The sequence below is a fragment of the Lepus europaeus genome, chromosome 18, assembly GCF_033115175.1.
Source record: "Lepus europaeus isolate LE1 chromosome 18, mLepTim1.pri, whole genome shotgun sequence".
Classification (NCBI taxonomy): Eukaryota; Metazoa; Chordata; class Mammalia; order Lagomorpha; family Leporidae; genus Lepus; species Lepus europaeus.
Window position 1 is genome coordinate 51658262 of NC_084844.1, and position 18539 is coordinate 51676800.

The 18539-nt window shown below is 53.1% G+C and overlaps 2 protein-coding genes across 2 annotated transcripts; one reads left to right on the forward strand and one right to left on the reverse strand.

Moving 5' to 3' along the window:
- Window positions 1–10404: 10404 nt before the first annotated feature.
- On the reverse strand, window positions 10405–11892 carry SAT2 (spermidine/spermine N1-acetyltransferase family member 2). The gene is made up of 6 exons (XM_062174823.1): window positions 11623–11892; window positions 11435–11486; window positions 11214–11297; window positions 11034–11135; window positions 10884–10924; window positions 10405–10757 (listed from the first exon to the last, which is right to left on the reverse strand). Exons 1-6 carry the CDS (start codon window positions 11686–11688, stop codon window positions 10590–10592), a joined length of 513 nt encoding a protein of 170 aa, XP_062030807.1. The 5' UTR covers window positions 11689–11892; the 3' UTR covers window positions 10405–10589.
- A 917-nt stretch (window positions 11893–12809) lies between these two features.
- SHBG (sex hormone binding globulin) lies at window positions 12810–15454 on the forward strand. Its single transcript, XM_062216062.1, has 8 exons — window positions 12810–12982; window positions 13097–13188; window positions 13317–13506; window positions 13770–13931; window positions 14179–14338; window positions 14439–14575; window positions 14884–15091; window positions 15289–15454. The coding sequence occupies exons 1-8, from the start codon at window positions 12884–12886 to the stop codon at window positions 15435–15437; spliced, it is 1197 nt and encodes a 398-aa protein (XP_062072046.1). The 5' UTR covers window positions 12810–12883; the 3' UTR covers window positions 15438–15454.
- The last annotated feature ends 3085 nt before the right edge of the window (window positions 15455–18539 follow it).

An 18539-nucleotide genomic window follows, 5' to 3' on the forward strand; every position in this document is an offset into this window, starting at 1 on the left:
TATCCCTGCAAAGTTTTTTTAAAAGATTCAATTATTTGAAAGGCAGAATTACAGAGAGAGAGAGAGAGAGAGAGCGAGCGAGCACATCCACCTGCTGGTTCACTCCCCAAGTGGCCACAATGGCCAGGCCTGGATCAGGCTAATGCCAGCAGCATTGAACTCCAACCAGATCTCCCGCATGGATGCAGGTGTCCGAGATGGATTGGAAATGGAGCAACCAGGACTTGAACTGACACCTGTATGGGATGCTGGCATTGCAGGTGGTGGCTTAACCCACTGCACCACAATGCTGGCCCCTTAAATATAATTTTCTTAGCCTCCCACTATACCCATGTTAGGTTAGGTCTCCTGCCTCACTCTCAAAACTTACTGTATTCCTTCATGGCATGCATCATGGTTGTAATGTTAATAATTTGTCCAGATGGCAGTTTGTTTTCTGCCATCACACTCTGAGCTCTGTGAGGTCAGAGACTGGGTTCCATGTCTGTTTTTCCCCACCTTATAGATCCAGTACCTAACACAGTTCCTGGTACAACAAATAATAACTGTCTTGCAGGTGGATGGACACAATGTGTAGCCCAGAAGAGGTCTGGGCTGGGGAAGTAGGAGCATTAGCATATTAGTCATAGTCACAGCCCTAGCAGGCAATTAAGTTGCTAAAGAAAATTATACACTGAGAAATGAATTGGGTCTATGATGAAATTGCGACTATACCACTATTTAAATGGCTACTAAAAAAAAAAAAGAAAGAAAGAAATGCCTCCAACAGAATAACAGCAACTAGGGAGGCAGAAACAGTAAAGAGACAATCGGCAGGATTCTGATAAGGGGTGGGGAGAGTTAAAGAAATTCAGTGGGCAGATTGTCAAGGTGTGCCGACATTTTGTTTTAGGGGCCAACATTTGGCATAGCACTTGGGGGCCCCACATCCAGCTTCAGGGTGCCTGGGCTTGAGTACTGGGGGTGCTTCTCATCTATCTTCCTGCCAGTGAGCACCCTGGGAGGTAGCAGGTGATGGCTGCTGTGCTTGGGTCACTGCCACTGGCATAGGCTGCCCAGATTGAGTTTCAGGCTCCTGGTTTTCGCTTGCCAGGCATTTGAGGGTGAGCGCCAGCCGATGGAGGATCTCTGTCTCTATCTCTCTTTCTCTCTGCTTTTCCCAAAAAAAAAAAAAAAATTGCTTGCTGACTGTCAGACTGAAAGGTTTGGATTTGGACTCATAAGCAATAGAGAAACAAATCTTAGAAATGGCAGCAACAGTCCTGTTGCTGACTCCGCTTCATCTGCTCTAGTCATTGTATATTCTGGCAAAGAATAGGGGTGAGGAAAAGGAGCGGGGCCGGCGCTGTGCTGTAGTGGATAAAGCCACTGCCTGAGATGCCGGCATCCCATACGGGCTCCACTTTGAGTCCCAGCTACTCCACTTCTGACCCAGCTCCCTGCTAGTGCACCTGGGAAAGAAGCAGAAGAAGACCCAAGTGCTTGGGCCCTTGCACCCACATGGGAGACCCAGAAGAAGCTTCTGGCTCCTGGCTTTGGGTTGGCCGAGCTACAGTCACTGCGGCCATTTGGAGAGTGAACCAGCAGATGGAAGATCTCACTCTCTCTTTCTCTGTATCTCTGTAACTCTCCCTTTCAAATAAAGTAAATAAAGCTTGAAAGAAAGAGATAGAGAGAGGGAGGGAAGGAGGGAGGGAGGAAAGAGAACAGCATTTCAGACTAGGGAATGGCATGCGCCAAAGGCCATATACAAGAAGGAGTGTAGAGTGTACTTGAAGTACTGAGAAGAATCTAGGGGCCGGCGCTGTGGCATGACGGGTAAAGCCGCTGCCCACAGTGCCAGCACCCCATATGAGCGCTAGTTCGAGTCTTGGCTGCTCTACTTCCCATCCAGCTCTCTACTATGGCCAGGGAAAGCAGTGGAAGATGGCCCAAGTCCTTGGGCCCCTGCACCCACGTGGGAGACCTGTAAGAACTCTTGCCTCTTGGCTTCAGATCGGCACAATTCCAGCTGTTGCAGCCACCTGGGGAGTGAACCAGTGGATGGAAGACCTCTCTCTCTCTCTCTCTCTCTCTCTCTCTCTCTCTCTCTGCCTCTACCTCTCTGTAACTCTGCCTTTCAAATAAACAGATAAATTAAAAAAAAAAAAAAAGTCTAACAAGTGGAACCATCTTGGAAAGGAAACATGGCTGCAAGGGTTGCCTTGGACCAGAGCCTGAATGGCTTGAAACAAGTTTAGAAGTTTGGATTTTAGGAGTGCGTGCCTGGCCCAGCAGTTAAAACACTGCTTGGGGAGGGCATTATGACAAAGCAGATTAAGCTGTTTCTTGGGATGCCTACATCCATATCACAGGTCAAACCCTAGCTGCTCAGCTTCTGAGCTAGCTTCCTGTTGATGCACTTAGGAAGACAGCAGAGGATGGCCCGAGTACTTGGTCCCTGCCACCCACCTAGGAGATCCAGATGGGGTTCCTGGCCCCTGGCTTCAGCCTGGCACAGCCAGGAGTGAACCAGTGGCTGTGAGATCTCTCTCTCACTGATGCTCTGCCTTTCAAACAAATAAACCTTAAAACAAAAACAAAAACAAACCTGCTTGAACTGCCCATATTCCATATAAGAGTGGGCCTGCAGCTCTCTGCTGTGGCCCGGGAGTGCAGTGGAGGATGGCCCAAGTCCTTGGGCCCTGCACCCCATGGGAGACCAGGAGAAGCACCTGGCTCCTGGCTTCGGATCGGCAAGATGCGCCAGCCGCAGCGGCCATTGGAGGGTGAACCAATGGCAAAAAGGAAGACCTTTCTCTCTGTCTCTCTCTCTCACTATCCACTCTGCCTGTAAAACAAAACAAAACAAAACAAAACAAAAAAAACTATAATGCAGAAATAAATAAAAATAGTTTATTTAAAAAAAAAAAGAGTGGGCCTGAGTCTCGGTTCTGCTTCTGGGCAGCAGGGACCCAACTACATGAACCATCATCTGCTGCATTCCGGGGTGCACATCAACAGGAAACTGGAATCAGGATCAGAGCTGGGACCCCAAGCGCTCTGATACGGGGACCTGGATTGAATTCCCAGCCCCAAGCTTTGTCCTGGCCCAGCCCTAGCTATTGGGAGCATTTAGGGACTGAACCAGTGGGTGGAAGATCTCTGTCAGCTTTGTCTCTCAGGCTTTCATATAAATAAAATGAAAAAAAAAATTTTTTTTTTTTTTTTGAGAGAGAAAGGTCTTCCATCCAATGGTTCACTCCCCAATTGGCTGCAATGGCTGGAGCTGATCCGAAGCCAGGAGCCAGGAGCTTCCTCTGGGTCTCCCACGCAGGTGCAGGGGCCCAAGGACTTGGACCATCTTCTACTGCTTTCCCAGGCCATAGCAGAGAGCTGGATGGGAAGTAGAGCAGCCGGGTCTCGAACCGGCACTCGTATGGGATGCCGGCACTGTAGGCCAGGACATTAACCCACTGTGCCACAGCGCCTGCCCCAAAATGAATATTTTTTTTAAATGCTGAGTAAAATATTTCCAACCTAACATTCTATACCCAGCCACAATGTCAATCAAGTGCAAGAATAGAACAGATTTAAAAAAAAAAAAAAAGATTTATTTATTTATTTGAAAGGCAGAGTTAGAGAGGGAGAGGGAGAGGGAGAAAGAGAGGGAGAGGGAGAGGGAGAGGGAGAGAGAGAGAGAGAGAGAGAGAGACTGTTCATACTCTGCTTTACTCCCCAGATGGTCACCACAGCTGGGGCCGAGCCACAAAGAGAAAGAGAGAAAGAGATTTTCAATCCCCAGATGGCTGCAGGGCCAGCACTGGGCCAGCCAAAGCCAGGAGCCAGGAGCTTCTTTCGGATCTCCCATATGGGTGGCAGTGGCCCCAACACTTGGGTCATCTTCCGCTGCTTTTCCTAGGCCATTTGTAGGGAGCTGGATCAGAAGTAAAGCAGCTGGGACACGAACCAGCGACTATATGGGATGCTGGATTTGGAGACACCAGTTTTACCCACTGTACCGCAATGCCGGCCCCTGACTAATTTTTTTTTTTTTAAGATTTATTTATTTATCTGAAAGTCAGAGTTACAGAAAGGCAGAGGCAAAGAGAGAGAGAGAGAGATCTTCCATCCACTGGTTCACTGCCCAGGTGGCTGCAACGGCCGGAGCTGGGCCAGTCTGAAGCCAGGAGCTTCTTCTGGGTCTCCCACGTGGGTGCAGGGGCCCAAGGACTTGGCCATCCTCCACTGCTTTCCCAGGCCATAGCAGAGAGCTGGATCGGAGGTGGAGCAGCCAGCACTCAAACCGGCACCCATAAGGGTTGCCGGCACTATAGGCTGAGGCTTTACCTGCTATGCCACAGCACTGGTCCTGATTAACTTTTTAAAATATTTTTAAAAAATTTATTTCAGCCAGTGCCGCAGCTCACTTGACTAATCCTCTGCCTGTGGTGCCGGCACCCCGGGGTTCTAGTCCCGGTTGGGGTGCCGGATTCTGTCCCGGTTGCTCCTCTTCCAGTCCAGCTCTCTGCTATGGCCCGGGAAGGCAGTGGAGGATGGCCGAAGTCCTTGGGCCCTGCACCTGCATGGGAGACCAGGAGGAAGCATCTGGCTCCTGGCTTCGGATCGGCGCGGTGTATCAGCCACCGCGCACTGGCTGTAGCGGCCATTTGGGTAGTGAACCAATGGAAGGAAGACCTTTCTCTCTCTGTCTCTCTCTCTCTCACTGTCTAACTCTGCCTGTCAAAAAAAATTTTTTTATGGTCCTGAGGCTGTGGTACAGTGGGTAAAAGCCCCAGCCTGTAGTGCCAGTATCCCCACATGGGCACTTGTTCGAGTCCTGGCTGCTCTGCTTCCCATCCAGCTCTCTGCTATGGCCTGGGGAAGAAGTAGAAGATGGCCCAAGTCCTTGGGCCCCTGCACCCATGCAGGAGACCCAGAGCAAGCTCCTGGTTCCTGGCTTTGGATTGGCACAGTTCCAGCCATTGTGGCCATTTGGGGAATGAACTAGCGGATGGAAGACCTCTCTCTCTTTGACTCTGCCTCTGCCTCTCAAATTAAAAAATGTAGATTTATTTATTTAAAGGCAAAGTTACAGAGAGAAGGAGAGACAGACACAGAGAGATCTTCCAACTGCTGGTTCACTCCCCAAATGGCCGCACAGTCAGGGCTCTGCCAGGCCAAAGCCAGGAGCCAGGAGCTTCTTCTGAGTCTCCCAATGGGTTCAGGGGCCCAGGGACTTCAGCCATCTTCTGATGCTTTCCTAAGTGCATTAGCAGGGAACTAGATCGGAAGTGGAGCAGCTGGGACTCAAATTGGTGCCCATATGAGATGCCAGCACTTCAGGCACTGTCTCTCCCTCTGTGTAACTCTGCCTTTCAAATAATTCAGAGAGGAGGGGAGACAGATCTTCCATCCACTGGTTCATTCCCTAGATAGCCACAACAGCCAGCACTGGACCAGACTGAATCTAGGATCCAGGAGCTTCATCCAGGTCTCCCATGTCACTAGCTGGGGCCCAAACACTTGGGCCATATTCTGTTGCATTTCTCAGACCATTAGCAGGGAGCTAGTGTCACAGACAGCAGCTTTACCTGCTATGGCGCATGCCACCCCACCACACTTTTTTTTTTTTTTTTTTTTTTTAGGATTCAACACTTAGGGAATATTAAGTTTCCTAGTTCATACCCTTGTCATCTGCTTTAGTGTTTACAGTTTTATTTATTTTTTGAAGAACTGATACGGAGGCATGACACAGAAGTCAGAAAGTCCTAGGTGGTGCTTGGGGACGGTCCTCTCCTTCCCTCTGACCCCGACCACTAAGAGGACACGACTCTGCTCTTGCATCCTTCCAGAAATGTGTTCAGTTTTAGGTTTAATCACTAGACAGATTGTTCACACTTGAAGAGCAGCACTCTTTGCCAGACTGAGATGGGCCAAGGGTATGAGACTGAATTCCTTCTGCTCCTGCCTGGGAAAAGGACTAACCAACTTCATTGTCTCAAGACGGGCAGATGGGCCATCCACAGGAAGCTGGATTCACAGGCCAGCGTCATATTGTGAAATACATACTAGTATTCGGGCAAACAATTCCTAAAATCCTTAAATGTCAGAGTAATGCATCTTTTAGTATGCTAATGAACCTACTGGTAGTTGGGCTGGAAGCCCCTGGGTGGTTTCAGGAGAGAAAGATCCAGGTAGGATCGATTAGAATGTTGGGATTTTCATCCTCCAGGGATTGGAGAGGAACTGAATGCTAAACTATCACCAATGGCCAGTGATGTCATCACTCATGGGTATTTAATGAGACTTCCGTAATACCCAAAGGACAGGGTTGAGAGAGCTTCTGGAACGTGCATAGGGCCCAGATGACCTTCGCTCCTTCTTCCATACCCAGCCCTTCACCTGTATCATTTGTGATTTTTTTTTTTTTTTTTTTTTTTGACAGGCAGAGTGGATAGTGAGAGAGAGACAGAGAGAAAGGTCTTCCTTTTTGCTGCTGGTTCACCCTCCAATGGTCGCTGCAGCCAGCTCATCACGCTGATCCGAAGCCAGGAGCCAGGTGCTTCCCTTGGTCTCCCATGCGGGTGCAGGGCCCAAGCACTTGGGCCATCCTCCACTGCCTTCCCGGGCCACAGCAGAGAGCTGGCCTGGAAGAGGGGCAACCGGGATAGAATCCGGCGCCCCAACCGGGACTAGAACCTGCTGTGCCGGCGCCGCAAGGCGGAGGATTAGCCTGTTAAGCCACGGCACCGGCCGATAATAGCCTTTATAATAAACCAATAAACCTAATTGTGTCCCCACGTTCTGTGAATCACTCCAGTAAGTAGAGTCAGAGGTGAGGGTTGTGGGAACCCTGATGTACAGCTGCCCAGTTAGAAACACAGGGAAGGGGCTGGCACTGCGGTACAGCTTCTCATCCCGCTCCCTCGCTAATGTGCCTGGGAAAGCAGTGGAAGAGGCCGAATACAGGGGCTCCTGCCACCCCCACGGGAGACCCGGTTGGAGTTCCAGGTGGCCATTTGGGGAGTGAATCTGGCAGATTGTCTTTGTCTCTCCCTCTCTCTGTGTAACTCTGCCTTCTAAATAAACGAATGAAAGAAACATAGGTAAAACAACCCAGCGGTTGAGGCTAGCATCAGCCTTCTGCCTCTGGGCTCTGAAACCATCTCAGGCCGAGTCAGAACAGGACACAGTAGAGGACAGCCAGCTGCTGTCCATGGCAGAACCGCTGGCTTGCTTATGTTGTATGAACATAAACCAATGGTCCAACCACAGAAGGAGCAACGTGTGCCCATCAAAACTGAGGGCAGATGTACATTTGAACAGAATGGGAAGACGTTTCTGGCATATGGTTAAATGAAAAAACAGTTTACAAAAGTGGATGTTGTGATGCAGCAGGCCAAGCTGCCACTTTGGATGTCCACATCCCATAACCCTTGGGATTGAGTCCAGCCTCTATTTCCAGTCTAGCCTCCTAATACGCAACCTGGGAGGGAGTAGATGATGGCCAAGTACTTGCGTTCCTGCCGCCCACATAGAAGACCTGGATGGAGTTTCCAGCTTCTGGCTTTGGTGTGGCCCCAGCCCTGGCTGTTGTGGGCATGTGGAGAATCAGCCAGTGGATAGGAACTTGCTCTGTCTCTCAAGTTAATAAAAATATTCCAAAAGGGGCTTGGGATTGTGGTGCAGCGGGTTAAACTGCTGCCTGTGACACCAGCATACCAGTTCAAAGCACCAGTTCAAGTCCTGGCTGCTCCACTTCAGGTCCAGCTCCCTGCTGATGCGCCTGGAAGGGCAGAAGAGGATGGCCCAAGTGCCTGGTCCCCTGCCACCCGCATGGGAGACCCGGATAAAGCTCTGGCTCCTGACTTCAGCCTGGCCCAGTGCTGGTCCTTGTGGCCATCTGTTGAGTGAATGAGCAGATGGACGCTGTCTCTCTCTTTCTGTCTGTAACTCTGTCATTCAAATAAATAAATTGAAAAAAAATTTTTTAGTCCGGCGCCGTGGCTTAGCAGGCTAATCCTCCACCTTGTGGTACCAGCACACCGGATTCTAGTCCCGGTTGGGGCGCCAGATTCTGTCCCGGTTGCCCCTCTTCCAGGCCAGCTCTCTGCTATGGCCTGGGAAGGCAGTGGAGGATGGCCCAAGTCCTTGGGCTCTGCACCCCATGGGAGACCAGGAGAAGCACCTGGCTCCTGGCTTCGGATCAGCACGATGCACTGGCCGCAGCAGCCATTGGAGGGTGAACCAACGGCAAAAAGGAAGACCTTTCTCTCTATCCACTATCTTTCTCTCACTATCCACTCTGCCTGTCAAAAAAAAAATTTTTTTTTTTAAATAAAGTATTATGAAAGTGGAAAACGGGCAAGTTTCCCACCTTGTCTCCTTGGTCCTAAATGTTTTAGTTTTGCTGAACGCCAGACTGAAAATAAAGACCATGACTTTTGAAAAGCGAAGAAGCACCAGCTGGCTGAGCTGAGTTTTTACAAGTTGGGTCCCTGTCCTTTCCAGCGCCCCTGAAATGCCAACAGCAGGTGGCAGCCTGTTCTGTCGGCTGAGCCTGGGCCTGCTTAATTCTCAGACCTGGCACAGCTCAGTCCAGACACCTGAGGCCTCTGTCTGGGTCCCACACGCAACAAACTGGATGAACCAAGGTTACCCCTTGCTCCCCTGCCCTCGCTGTTCCAAGAGCACCAAGACTCTGGCCACCTGGGTGTGACAGTCACCTTGGGCCCAGCTTCCCCTCCCCCGCAGGAAAGCATCCACCGAACAGAACGTTCAGGGAGGCTCTTGGGGCGGCTGAAGCTTCTCTTTTTTTCTTTTCTTTTTAACTTTTATTTAATAAATATAAATTTTGAAAGTACAACTTTTGGATTATAGCGGCTTTTCCTCCCATAGCCACCTTCCCACCCACAAACCATCCCATCTCCTACTCCCTCTCTCATCCCATTCTTCATTAAGATTTATTTCCAATTATCCTTATATACAGAAGATCAACTTAGTATATACTAAGGAAAGATTTCAACAGATTGCACCCACACAGACATACAAAGTATAAAGTACTGTTTGAATACTAGTTTTACTGTCAACTTGCATAGTACAACACATTAAGGACAGAGATCCTACGTGGGGAGTAAGTGTACAGTGACTCCTGTTGTTGATTTAACAATTGACACTCTTATTTATGATGTCAGTAATCACCTGAGGCTCTTGTCCTGAGCTGCCAAGGCTATTGAAGCCTCTTGAGTTCACAAACTCCAACCTATGGACAAGTCCATAATCAAAGTGAAAGTTCTCTCCTCCCTTCAATGAAGGGTACCTCCTTTTTTTTTTTTTTTTTTAATCTTTTGACAGGCAGAGTGGACAGTGAGAGAGAGAGAGAGGAAGGTCTTCCTTTGCCGTTGGTTCACCCTCCAATGGCCGCCGAGGTCAGCGCGCTGCAGTCGGCGCACTGCGCTGATCCGATGGCAGGAGCCAGGTGCTTATCCTGGTCTCCCATGGGGTGCAGGACCCAAGCACTTGGGCCATCCTCCACTGCACTCCCGGGCCACAGCAGAGAGCTGGCCTGGAAGAGGGGCAACCGGGACAGAATCCAGTGCCCTGACCGGGACTAGAACCCAGTGTGCCGGTGCTGCAAGGTGGAGGATTAGCCTAGTGAGCCACAGCGCCGGCCATGGTACCTCCTTCTTTGATGGCCAGTTCTTTCCACTGGGATCTCACTCGCAGAGATCTTTCATTTAGGTCATTTTTTTCCACAGTGTCTTGGCTTTCCATGCCTGAGAAACTCTCATGGGCTTTTTAGCCAGATCTGAATGCCTTAAGGGCTGATTCTGAGGCCAGAGTGCTGTTTAGAACATCCGCCATTCTATGAGTCTGCTGTGTATCCAGCTTCCCATGTTGGGTCGTTCTCTCCTTTTTTTTTTTCTTGACAGGCAGAGTGGACAGTGAGAGAGAGAGAGAGAGAGAGAGAAAGGTCTTCCCTGTGCCGTTGGTTCACCCTCCAATGGCTGCTGTGGCTGGCACGCTGCAACCGGCGCACTGCGCTGATCCGAAGGCAGGAGCCAGGTGCTTATCCTGGTCTCCCACAGGGTTTAGGGCCCAAGGACTTGGGCCATCCTCCACTGCACTCCCGGGCCACAGCAGAGAGCTGGCCTGAAAGAGGGGCAACCGGGACAGAATCCAGCGCCCTGACTGGGACTAGAACCTGTTGTGCCGGCGCCGCAAGGCGGAGGATTAGCCTATTGAGCCACGGCACCAGCCCGTTCTCTCCTTTTTAATTCTATCAATTATTATTAGCAGACACTGGTCTTATTTATGTGAGCCCTTTGACACTTAATCCTATCTTTATGATCAATTATGAACTTAAACTGATCACTTTAAGGCTGATCACCTCACCAACTGCTCTACCCAATACCACATCAGGACAGGGCAAGACTCATTTATTGTTCACCCTCAACGAGGAGGAAAGGCCGCCCCTGAATTCCACTCTTTGCATACTTAAGCAATATGCACCGGAAATGGAAGCCGGAGTTCGCTGGAGGAGTGCCGGAGTTCGGAGTTCACGGAGGAGGAGAGGCTCAGCAGAGAGAGATCCCCGAGGGACGGCATCACCTTCCTGCCAACTCCCTCATCGCCTCGCCTTCGAAGCGGAAGGAGTGCCAGCCTTCAGCCTCAGTCAGATCTTGGGCTCCCAGGGCCTTGTACAAGTCCATGGCCTTCTTGTTCCAGTCCAGGACTGCCAGGCGGAACTGGGAGCAGCCCTTGTCCAGAGCCACCTGTGAGAGAAGACATCGCTTGCTCTCCTGGGATCATGGAGGAAAAGGCTTTCTTTCCTTTTTTCTCCCTTATTACCCAGGGGGCTTTTTCTGGAACTCCCTGGAAGTGCCCACCCCTCTCCTCACCTCGGCCACCCTTTTGATTATTTTGGTGCCAATCCCCTGACCTGTTGTAGAGAGAAAGAGGCAAAAAGAGTGATGCAGTCGAGGGGGATCAGAAAAAAGGCTCACGCTGGGACGAGAGGGCAGGGGATGGTGGGGGGGCCTTGCCCATACCCCGGTATTCTGGCATCACGTAGATGTCCTCCAGATAAATGTTGCGTCCTTTCCATGTGCTGTAGATGTAGTAGTACAGCCCATAGCCCACCACAAAGGGTCCTGAGAGAGAGAGAGAGAGGTAAGACGTGTGGGAGCCTGGACCAGAAACCTCTGGGATGGATGGGCAGGTGCTCTTACCCAGCTGCTCTCCAGGTTCTGGAAGAATCTCTGCGACCAGACAGTGATAGAAAGGATTCTCTCCAAAGCCATCTGCTCTCAGGACTGCACAGATTGGAGTTGTGACAAAGAGACACAGGAAGAGGCCCTGGGTGTACGCCTAGCCCGGAGCTGCTGCCTGGGGGAACCCATCCCTCACTTCCTCCCCGATGTCCATCGGGCCCCAAGTGCTCAGTCCCCACCTTCTTCAGTGATCTTCACCTGATCCGAGAGCTTCTCGTATTCAGCAAGTTCCTAGGACGGAGGGACCCAGGCGAGATGAGGAGCAGGGTCCCAGGGCGCACCCCTACCCTGGCCCCACCCGCAGGTCCCTGCTCAGTCCCCGCCCCATCCCCCTCTGGCACCCCGGTTCCCGACCCGCAGCTTTCACCCTTATTAGCCTCAGGATATCTCCACAGTCCCCCTCTTTGGCCTCTCGGATCCGCACGGAGGCCATCCCGGTCCCCACCGCCTGGACCAAAGTCCACAATCCCCACTTCCGTCCTGCGGGGCTCCGCACAAGGGCCTACAAGTTCGGGTCCCGAAACGCCAGGGAAAGCGAGGCGGCGGAAGTTGCCGCGGCCCGGGAAGCGGAGCTGGGGGTCGGGCCAGGTGGTCCTCACCGCCCAGGCGGCCCCAGGACGGTCCCCACACCGGAGCGCTCCCACCAGCCAATCAGCTTGCAGAGTGGGCGTGGCCGCGCGCCAGCCCCGCCCCGGCAGCCGAGTCTTGTGACCGGGCCCTGGAACAGGGGTCAAGGCTGGAGCGCCCCGACTTCCTGGTGGCTGTTATCGGAGCGTCCCCGCCTCCCTGGGCGACGCTGCACGGCCCGGAAGTCACAGCCTCGCCTCGTGGTTCTTTCATGGAAGTGTGCATGGTTTTCCACTTAAACCTTCACGCTCGCCCACCCAGTTGGGAGCACCCGCACTCGAGGGGGGCGCAGCCCCGAGACCCCCAGCTCTGGGTGCCTCCCAAGTGTTACTTTGTGATTCAGGGGCATTTGCATTTTAAAATGGGTCAGACTGTTGGTAGACTGTTGGGTCCTGTAATAAACGGATAAGGAAAGATAGTTGCGAGTGGGGGGTGGGCCCCTTCTTGGTACCCACTAAATCACCCCCCAGACACAATACCTTCTTGTGCGAGGCGCCTGGGAAAGCCCTGAGGGAGGCGTTCAGAGCAGATACCAGGCCCTGCGCCTGCCCTCCCTTATCTCAGCAACCCCATAAAGGAGGGATTATTTTGCTTTCACGGACAAGGACTTGAAGCAAAAGGTGAGGGGACTTGCTCAAGGCTCCTGGGCTCCATCCTGGGGCTTTGGCGTCCCCCTCCTGATAGAGGGTGCTCCCTGGGGAGCAGGGCAGGACTGCAGAGGCTGGGGGAGCCCGGCTGTGGAGGAGGAGAAGCGAGTGAGGTATCCTCTCCCCGCTCATTGGCTTTCTTGGCAATGAGGGATGGTAGCAGAGTGGCTGGCCCTCACCCCGTTTGCCCTGCGAGGGGCCGCGGGGTCAGTGTCCCTGTCCCTCTTCCCCCGCCAGGGCAACCTTTAGCCTTCCACCACCCTTTGGCAAAGCTGCCTGCCCCCACATATTCATTGTCCCTGGAACTGAGTGAGCCAGATTGGAGCCCGGCTGATTGTGGAGAGCAGAGGCCTGATGGCTACTCTGCCGCTGCCGCCACTGTTGCTGCTGCTGCTGCTGCTGCCGCCTCACGCCCACCAGCGACTGGCCCTGAGAAGCGTGCTGCCCACCCAGGTGCAGAAGCCCGGCCCGGCTCGCGGCCCCTGCGTGGGCTTCAATGAGCCGCACTCCCGGTTCTGCCCTCCTCCCTTCTCTGCTTATTCTCTGTTTATTTTCTCTCCCTGGTAGAAGGCCCAGGACTCTCCTGCTGTGCACCTCATCAATGGCCTAGGACAGGAGCCTATCCAAGTGCTGACCTTTGACCTCACCAGGCTCGTCAAGTAGGGGATGGACCCAGTCCTCTGGCCCTCTCCTCTTTCCCTGTCTACCTACTTGTCCTCTCTCCCTGAACCCCACGCCCCCCAACCCCACGTGGACCCTCGCAAGCCTTCCATCTGCGTCCTTACAGAGCCTCCTCCTCCTTTGAGCTCCGAACGTGGGATTCAGAGGGAGTGATTTTTTATGGGGATACCAACCCTAAAGATGACTGGTTCATGCTGGGACTTCGGGACGGCAGGCCAGAGATCCAAATGCGCAATCCCTGGGCCCAGCTGACGGTGGGCGCTGGGCCCCGACTGGACGACGGCAGCTGGCATCAGGTAAGCTAGCGCTGGTCTGAGGAACAGGACTGCATGACTGCCACCTGGTTTTTGTGCACCCCAAACCCCCTGAGGCAATTGTGCTTGTCACCGTTTTCTGAGATGGGAATTCTGAGGTTCAGTCCGTGGCGTTAAGTGACAAGGTCCAAGCCAGCCGAGGACACCGGCTGGGTCTCGAGCGCGTGTTCTTTGCACGCCTCTGAGTAAGTGGAGGAGGCAGGCCGCGGGGCCCTGGGATGCTGCTTCTCACCGCCTTCCTGCAGGTGCACATAAAGATCAGGGGTGACTCGGTGCTGCTGGAGGTGGATGGGGAGGAGGTGCTGCGCCTGAGCCAGGTGTCTGGGACCCTGCACGACAAACCCCAGCCCGTCATGAAGCTTGCAGTGGGGGGGCTGCTCTTCCCCCCCTCCAGCCTTCGGTTACCGGTAACCACATCACCAGGGCAGGAACTTGGCCCCTGGGCTGCAGGGAAAAAAAAAAAATGCAGCTCGGTGGGCAGCCTGGGAATCTAAGTGCGTGATTTTAAGGAGGGGGGTGGTTTGGGAGCTACAGTGGGGGAGACCAAATGCTTGAGCCTCGGAGAGCAGTAAACTGAGAGCAGGGAGGCTGGGCTGGGGCTCGGACGCCGTGATCCCAGTGTCAGCACATCTTCCCTTCTCCCATCCCGGCCAGCTGGTCCCTGCGCTGGATGGCTGCGTGCGCCGAGGTAGTTGGCTGGACCCGCAGGCCCAGATCTCAACCTCTGCCCATACCAGCCTCAGAAGCTGTGATGTGGAGTTGCAGCCTGGAATATTCTTCCCTCCAGGGACTCACGCAGAATTCAGTCTCCAAGGTAGACTTCCTTTGGATCTCTTTCTCCTTCCATTACCGGCTCTCCCTTCCTCCGACAAAGCCCCTGTCTGGAGGCATCAGGAGGATGTGTCTCTCCTCAGACATTCCCCAGCCCCAGGCAGAGCCCTGGGCCTTCTCTGTGGACCTTGAACTCAAGCCATCCGAGGGCTCAGGCCGCCTTCTTGCCCTTGGGACGCCAGAGAACCCTTCTTGGCTCAGCCTTCACCTGCAAGATCAAGTAAAGGGAGGGAGGTCCTGCTTGAACCCAGTGGGACCTGGGAGCAATGGGGGAAGGAGGGCTGCAAAATGTCAATATTATCTAGGCTTAAGAGTGGGGGTCAGGCACATACCTGGAAGCTGCCTACAGCAAGTAAATGCCTGTTACTTGTTGGGCTGGGGGTGGTTGTATAGAGGACAATTGGGGCAGGATTTAAGGAGTGAGAACTAGAGAGGCAGAAGGCAGTCTGCTCAGGGTGAGAGCCTGGGAGAAGGTGTTGCTCTTTCTTTCCTCCCTTAACACCTGCCCCTGTCCTGCACACGCTGCAGAAGGTGGTGCTGTCTTCTGGGATGGAACCAGGGCTGGATCTGCCCTTGGCCTGGGGACTCCCTCTTCAGCTGAAGCTGGGTGTGTCCACGGTGGTCTTGAGCCAGGGGTCAAAGAAGCAGGCCGTGGGTCTGCCTCCCTCGGGCCTTGGTCCCCTCCTCAACCTCTGGGCCCAGCCTCAGGGGCGTCTCTTCCTGGGGGCCTTACCAGGTAAGGGAGGGTGATTTGGGGGGGGGGTGCACACTGGAGGAGAAGGAGACCTCCAGGGGCGGGGAAGGCCACAGAAGAGACAGGCTCAGGGAGCAGTGGGACGAAACACTTTTGGAAACTCAGGGTGGAGAACTTGAAAAGTGGGGAGGGGCTGCTGGGCCCAAACCACCCTAATGCTCTCTGCCACCTCCCTGTAGGAGAGGACTCTTCTGCCTCCTTTTGCTTGGACGGCCTTTGGGCACAAGGCCAGAAGCTGGACATGGACAAGGCCCTGAACAGAAGCCAAGACATCTGGACTCACAGCTGTCCCTCGAGCCTGGGCAATGGCACCGACACCTCCCATTAAAGCCCCCTTGCATATCATTCATTCATTTCTTGAAAAACTTGTCCCGTGCACAGGCAGTGGACCTGTGCCACGCACTGAGTTGTGTTGATGAGCAACACCTGGCTCCTCCCCTTTCGGTGGTCCCGATCAAAAGTTAACCAACGGGTGGGTACTGGAAGCTGTCACGAGTGTGGGGGAAAGAGTAGGCAGAGAATTATGACAGGTGGAGACCACCAAGAGGCCCTGGTCTGGACCCCAGGGAGGGCTTCCCAGAGGCAGCTCCGGGGGCTGAGATCCCACAGTCACTTTACGGCAGCCTGGTGCCCGCCTCCTTCCCCAGCATCTGTCCCCTTTGAGACTCCAGAATGATCCGGAAAGGTCAGGAGGCAGAAGGAGAGAAGGAATTGCGTTGTCTCGGTCATTGTAGGCCTTGGACTGGTAACTGCTGCTCAGGGAAGGAGCAGCAGGGGGCGTGAGAGGGTCATGGAGAGATGGGGGCAGGGGTTCTGGGAAGGGGAGGGTGTGTGGAGGCGGGGAGGAAGAGAAAGGGAGGGGAGTACAGGGAGGAGGCCCTCTCTCCTAGCCCACCTGCCGAGTGCCCATTTGCTACTCTCAGCTGGGACAAATACATCCGGGAATATCTGTGCCCTCAAAGAAGGTGGGACCCAACCCTCAGACCTGAGCCCCTGGAGACTTCCAGTGCCCCACCCTTCTCTGTGGCACCTTCCTGTCTCAGCCCCCAGCTCCTGGGAAACACTTGTGTCAAGCCCCCAACTCTTGGCCCCAGTTCCCAGACATGTTAGGGAACCCATGTGCCCCAGCCCAAGGCTCCTGCCCACTACAGAGCCCTCAGGGCTCCAGCCCTCAGTCTCCTCCTCTCATTCCTCATCTCTCTTAAGAACTGTTAAGCCAGGGGTTGACACTCTGGCTTAGTGGGTAAAGCTACTGCCTGCAGTGCCGGCATCCCAGTCCAGGCTGCTCCATTTCCAATCTAGCTCTCTGCTATGGCCTAGGAAAGCATTAGAAGATGACCCAAGTGCTTGGGTCCCTGCACCCATGTGGGAGACCTGGAAGAGGCTCCTGGCTTCAGATCAGCTCAGCTCTGGCCATTGTGGCCATTTGGGGAATGAACCAGCAGATGGAAGACCCCTCTCTTCCTCTCTCTCCCTGCCTCTGTAAATAAATAAATAAATATTTACATTTATTTCAATATTTCAAATAAATTTTCAAATAATAGTTCAAATACATAAATATTTTTTAAGATTTATTTATTTTTTAAACTATTTATTTATTTGAAAGTCAGAGTTATACAGAGAGGAGAGACAGAGAGAGAGAGGTCTTCCATCCAATGGTTCACTCCCCAATTGGCCGCAACAGCCAGAGCTGCCCTGATTCGGAGCCAGGAGCCACAAACCAAGAGCTTCTTCCTGGTCTCCCATGCAGGTGCAGGGGCCCAAGGATTCAGGCCACCTTCTACTGCTTTCCCAGGCCATACCAGAGAGCTGGATGGGAAGAGGTGCAGCCGGGACTCGAACTGGCGCCCATATGGGATGCCAGGACTGCAGGTGGCAGCTTTACATACTACGCCACAGCACTGGCCCCAGAAAAATCTTAAAAAAAAAAAAAAGAAAAGAACTGTTAATCCATTCCCCAATCTCCAGGCTCCATGTGAATCTCAGGGTCTCTCAGCTGCCTGGTTTCTTTAAATATATATATATGTGTATATATATATATATATATATATATATATATATAGGCAGTTACAGAGAGGGTGAGGGAGAGACAGAGAGAGATCTTTCATCTGCTGGTTCACTCCCCACATGGTCACAGAAGCCAGGCTGGACCAGGCTGAAACCAGGAGCCAGGAACTACTCCAGGTCTCCCATGTGTATGGCAAGTGCCCAATCACTTGGGCCATCTTCCACTGCTTTCCCAGGCACATTAGCAGTGAGTTGGCTCGGAAGTGGAGTAGCAGGGACTTGAACCAGTGCCCCTATAGGATAGCGCTTAGGCAGCCACTTAACCTGCCACAGTGCTGGTCCCAAGCTTCCTAGCTGCTTACAAAGGTCTTCCTATAATTAACCCTGGCAACAGGGTGAGTCACTCAGTGTACCTGCTGTCCCCTGCAGCAGGGATCAGCCTGGGCTTACATAACCCCGGAGTAAGAAGACTTCAGTGGAGTCTCTGGGGTGGAAGAAACGCATCCCAAACTCCACCTTGTACCCCTTGCAATCTTGACCCGGGAGATCCTCCCGGATCCTCCGGAGTCTACAGCTGCATTCACTCACCCAGCAGTAGGAGAATCCGCAGCGTGGCCAGAGAGTGCAAATTAAGTCTCCCCTTGGGAAGTGTTCGAAATCCATCTAGGCTCCCTGGGTATGTTCATCCAACTGATACTTATTGAGTACCTGCTGTGTGCCAGGCACTGTTTCTTTTTTCTTTTCTTTCTTTTTTTTTTCTTTTTTCTTTTTTTTGACAGGCAGAGTGGACAGTGAGAGAGAGAGAGACAGAGAGAGACAGAGAGAAAGAGAAAGGTCTTCCTTTTCTGTTGGTTCACCCCCCAATGGCCACTGTGGCCGGCGCACCGCGCTGATCCGAAGCCAGGGGCCAGGGGCCAGGTGCTTCTCCTGGTCTCCCATGCGGGTGCAGGGCCCAAACACTTGGGCCATCCTCCACTGCACTCCCGGGCCACAGCAGAGAGCTGGCCTGGAAGAGGGGCAACTGGGACAGAATCCGGCGCCCCGACCGGGACTAGAACCCGGTGTGCCAGCAGAGGATTAGCCTATTGAGCCGCGGCGCCGGCCAGGCACTGTTTCAGACACTGATGGTGCATTAGTGAAAATGACAGATGTGTTCCCTGTTCTCATGGAGCTCACAGTATTGGAGAGGCAGACAAAGCAGCAGGATCATTTCACATAGTGGTTACAGCTAGCGGCAGATGCTGTGGTTCAGCAGGTTAAGCTGCCGCTTGGGATGCCTGCGCTCCATATCTGAGTGCGTGGTTTAAGTCAAGGCTACAGCGCAGTCAGACCCAGCTTCCAGCTGATTCTGAGAGGCAGCAGGTGATGGCTCAAGTACTTGAGTCTCTGCCACCCTTGTTGGGAGACTCTGATGGAGTGCCAG

Excerpts from the sequence above, each read along its gene's own strand:
- SAT2 (XM_062174823.1), bottom strand. The coding sequence starts at position 11,688 with ATGGCCTCCGTGCGGATCCGAGAGGCCAAAGAGGGGGACTGTGGAGAT. Across the intron at positions 11,298-11,434 it reads GGTGAAGATCACTGAAGAAG|TCCTGAGAGCAGATGGCTTT; the intron begins GTGGGGACTGAG and ends CAATCTGTGCAG. Across the intron at positions 10,758-10,883 it reads TAATCAAAAGGGTGGCCGAG|GTGGCTCTGGACAAGGGCTG; the intron begins GTGAGGAGAGGG and ends CTTCTCTCACAG.
- SHBG (XM_062216062.1), top strand. The coding sequence starts at position 12,884 with ATGGCTACTCTGCCGCTGCCGCCACTGTTGCTGCTGCTGCTGCTGCTG. Across the intron at positions 14,576-14,883 it reads GCCTTCACCTGCAAGATCAA|AAGGTGGTGCTGTCTTCTGG; the intron begins GTAAAGGGAGGG and ends CACACGCTGCAG. Across the intron at positions 15,092-15,288 it reads CTTCCTGGGGGCCTTACCAG|GAGAGGACTCTTCTGCCTCC; the intron begins GTAAGGGAGGGT and ends ACCTCCCTGTAG.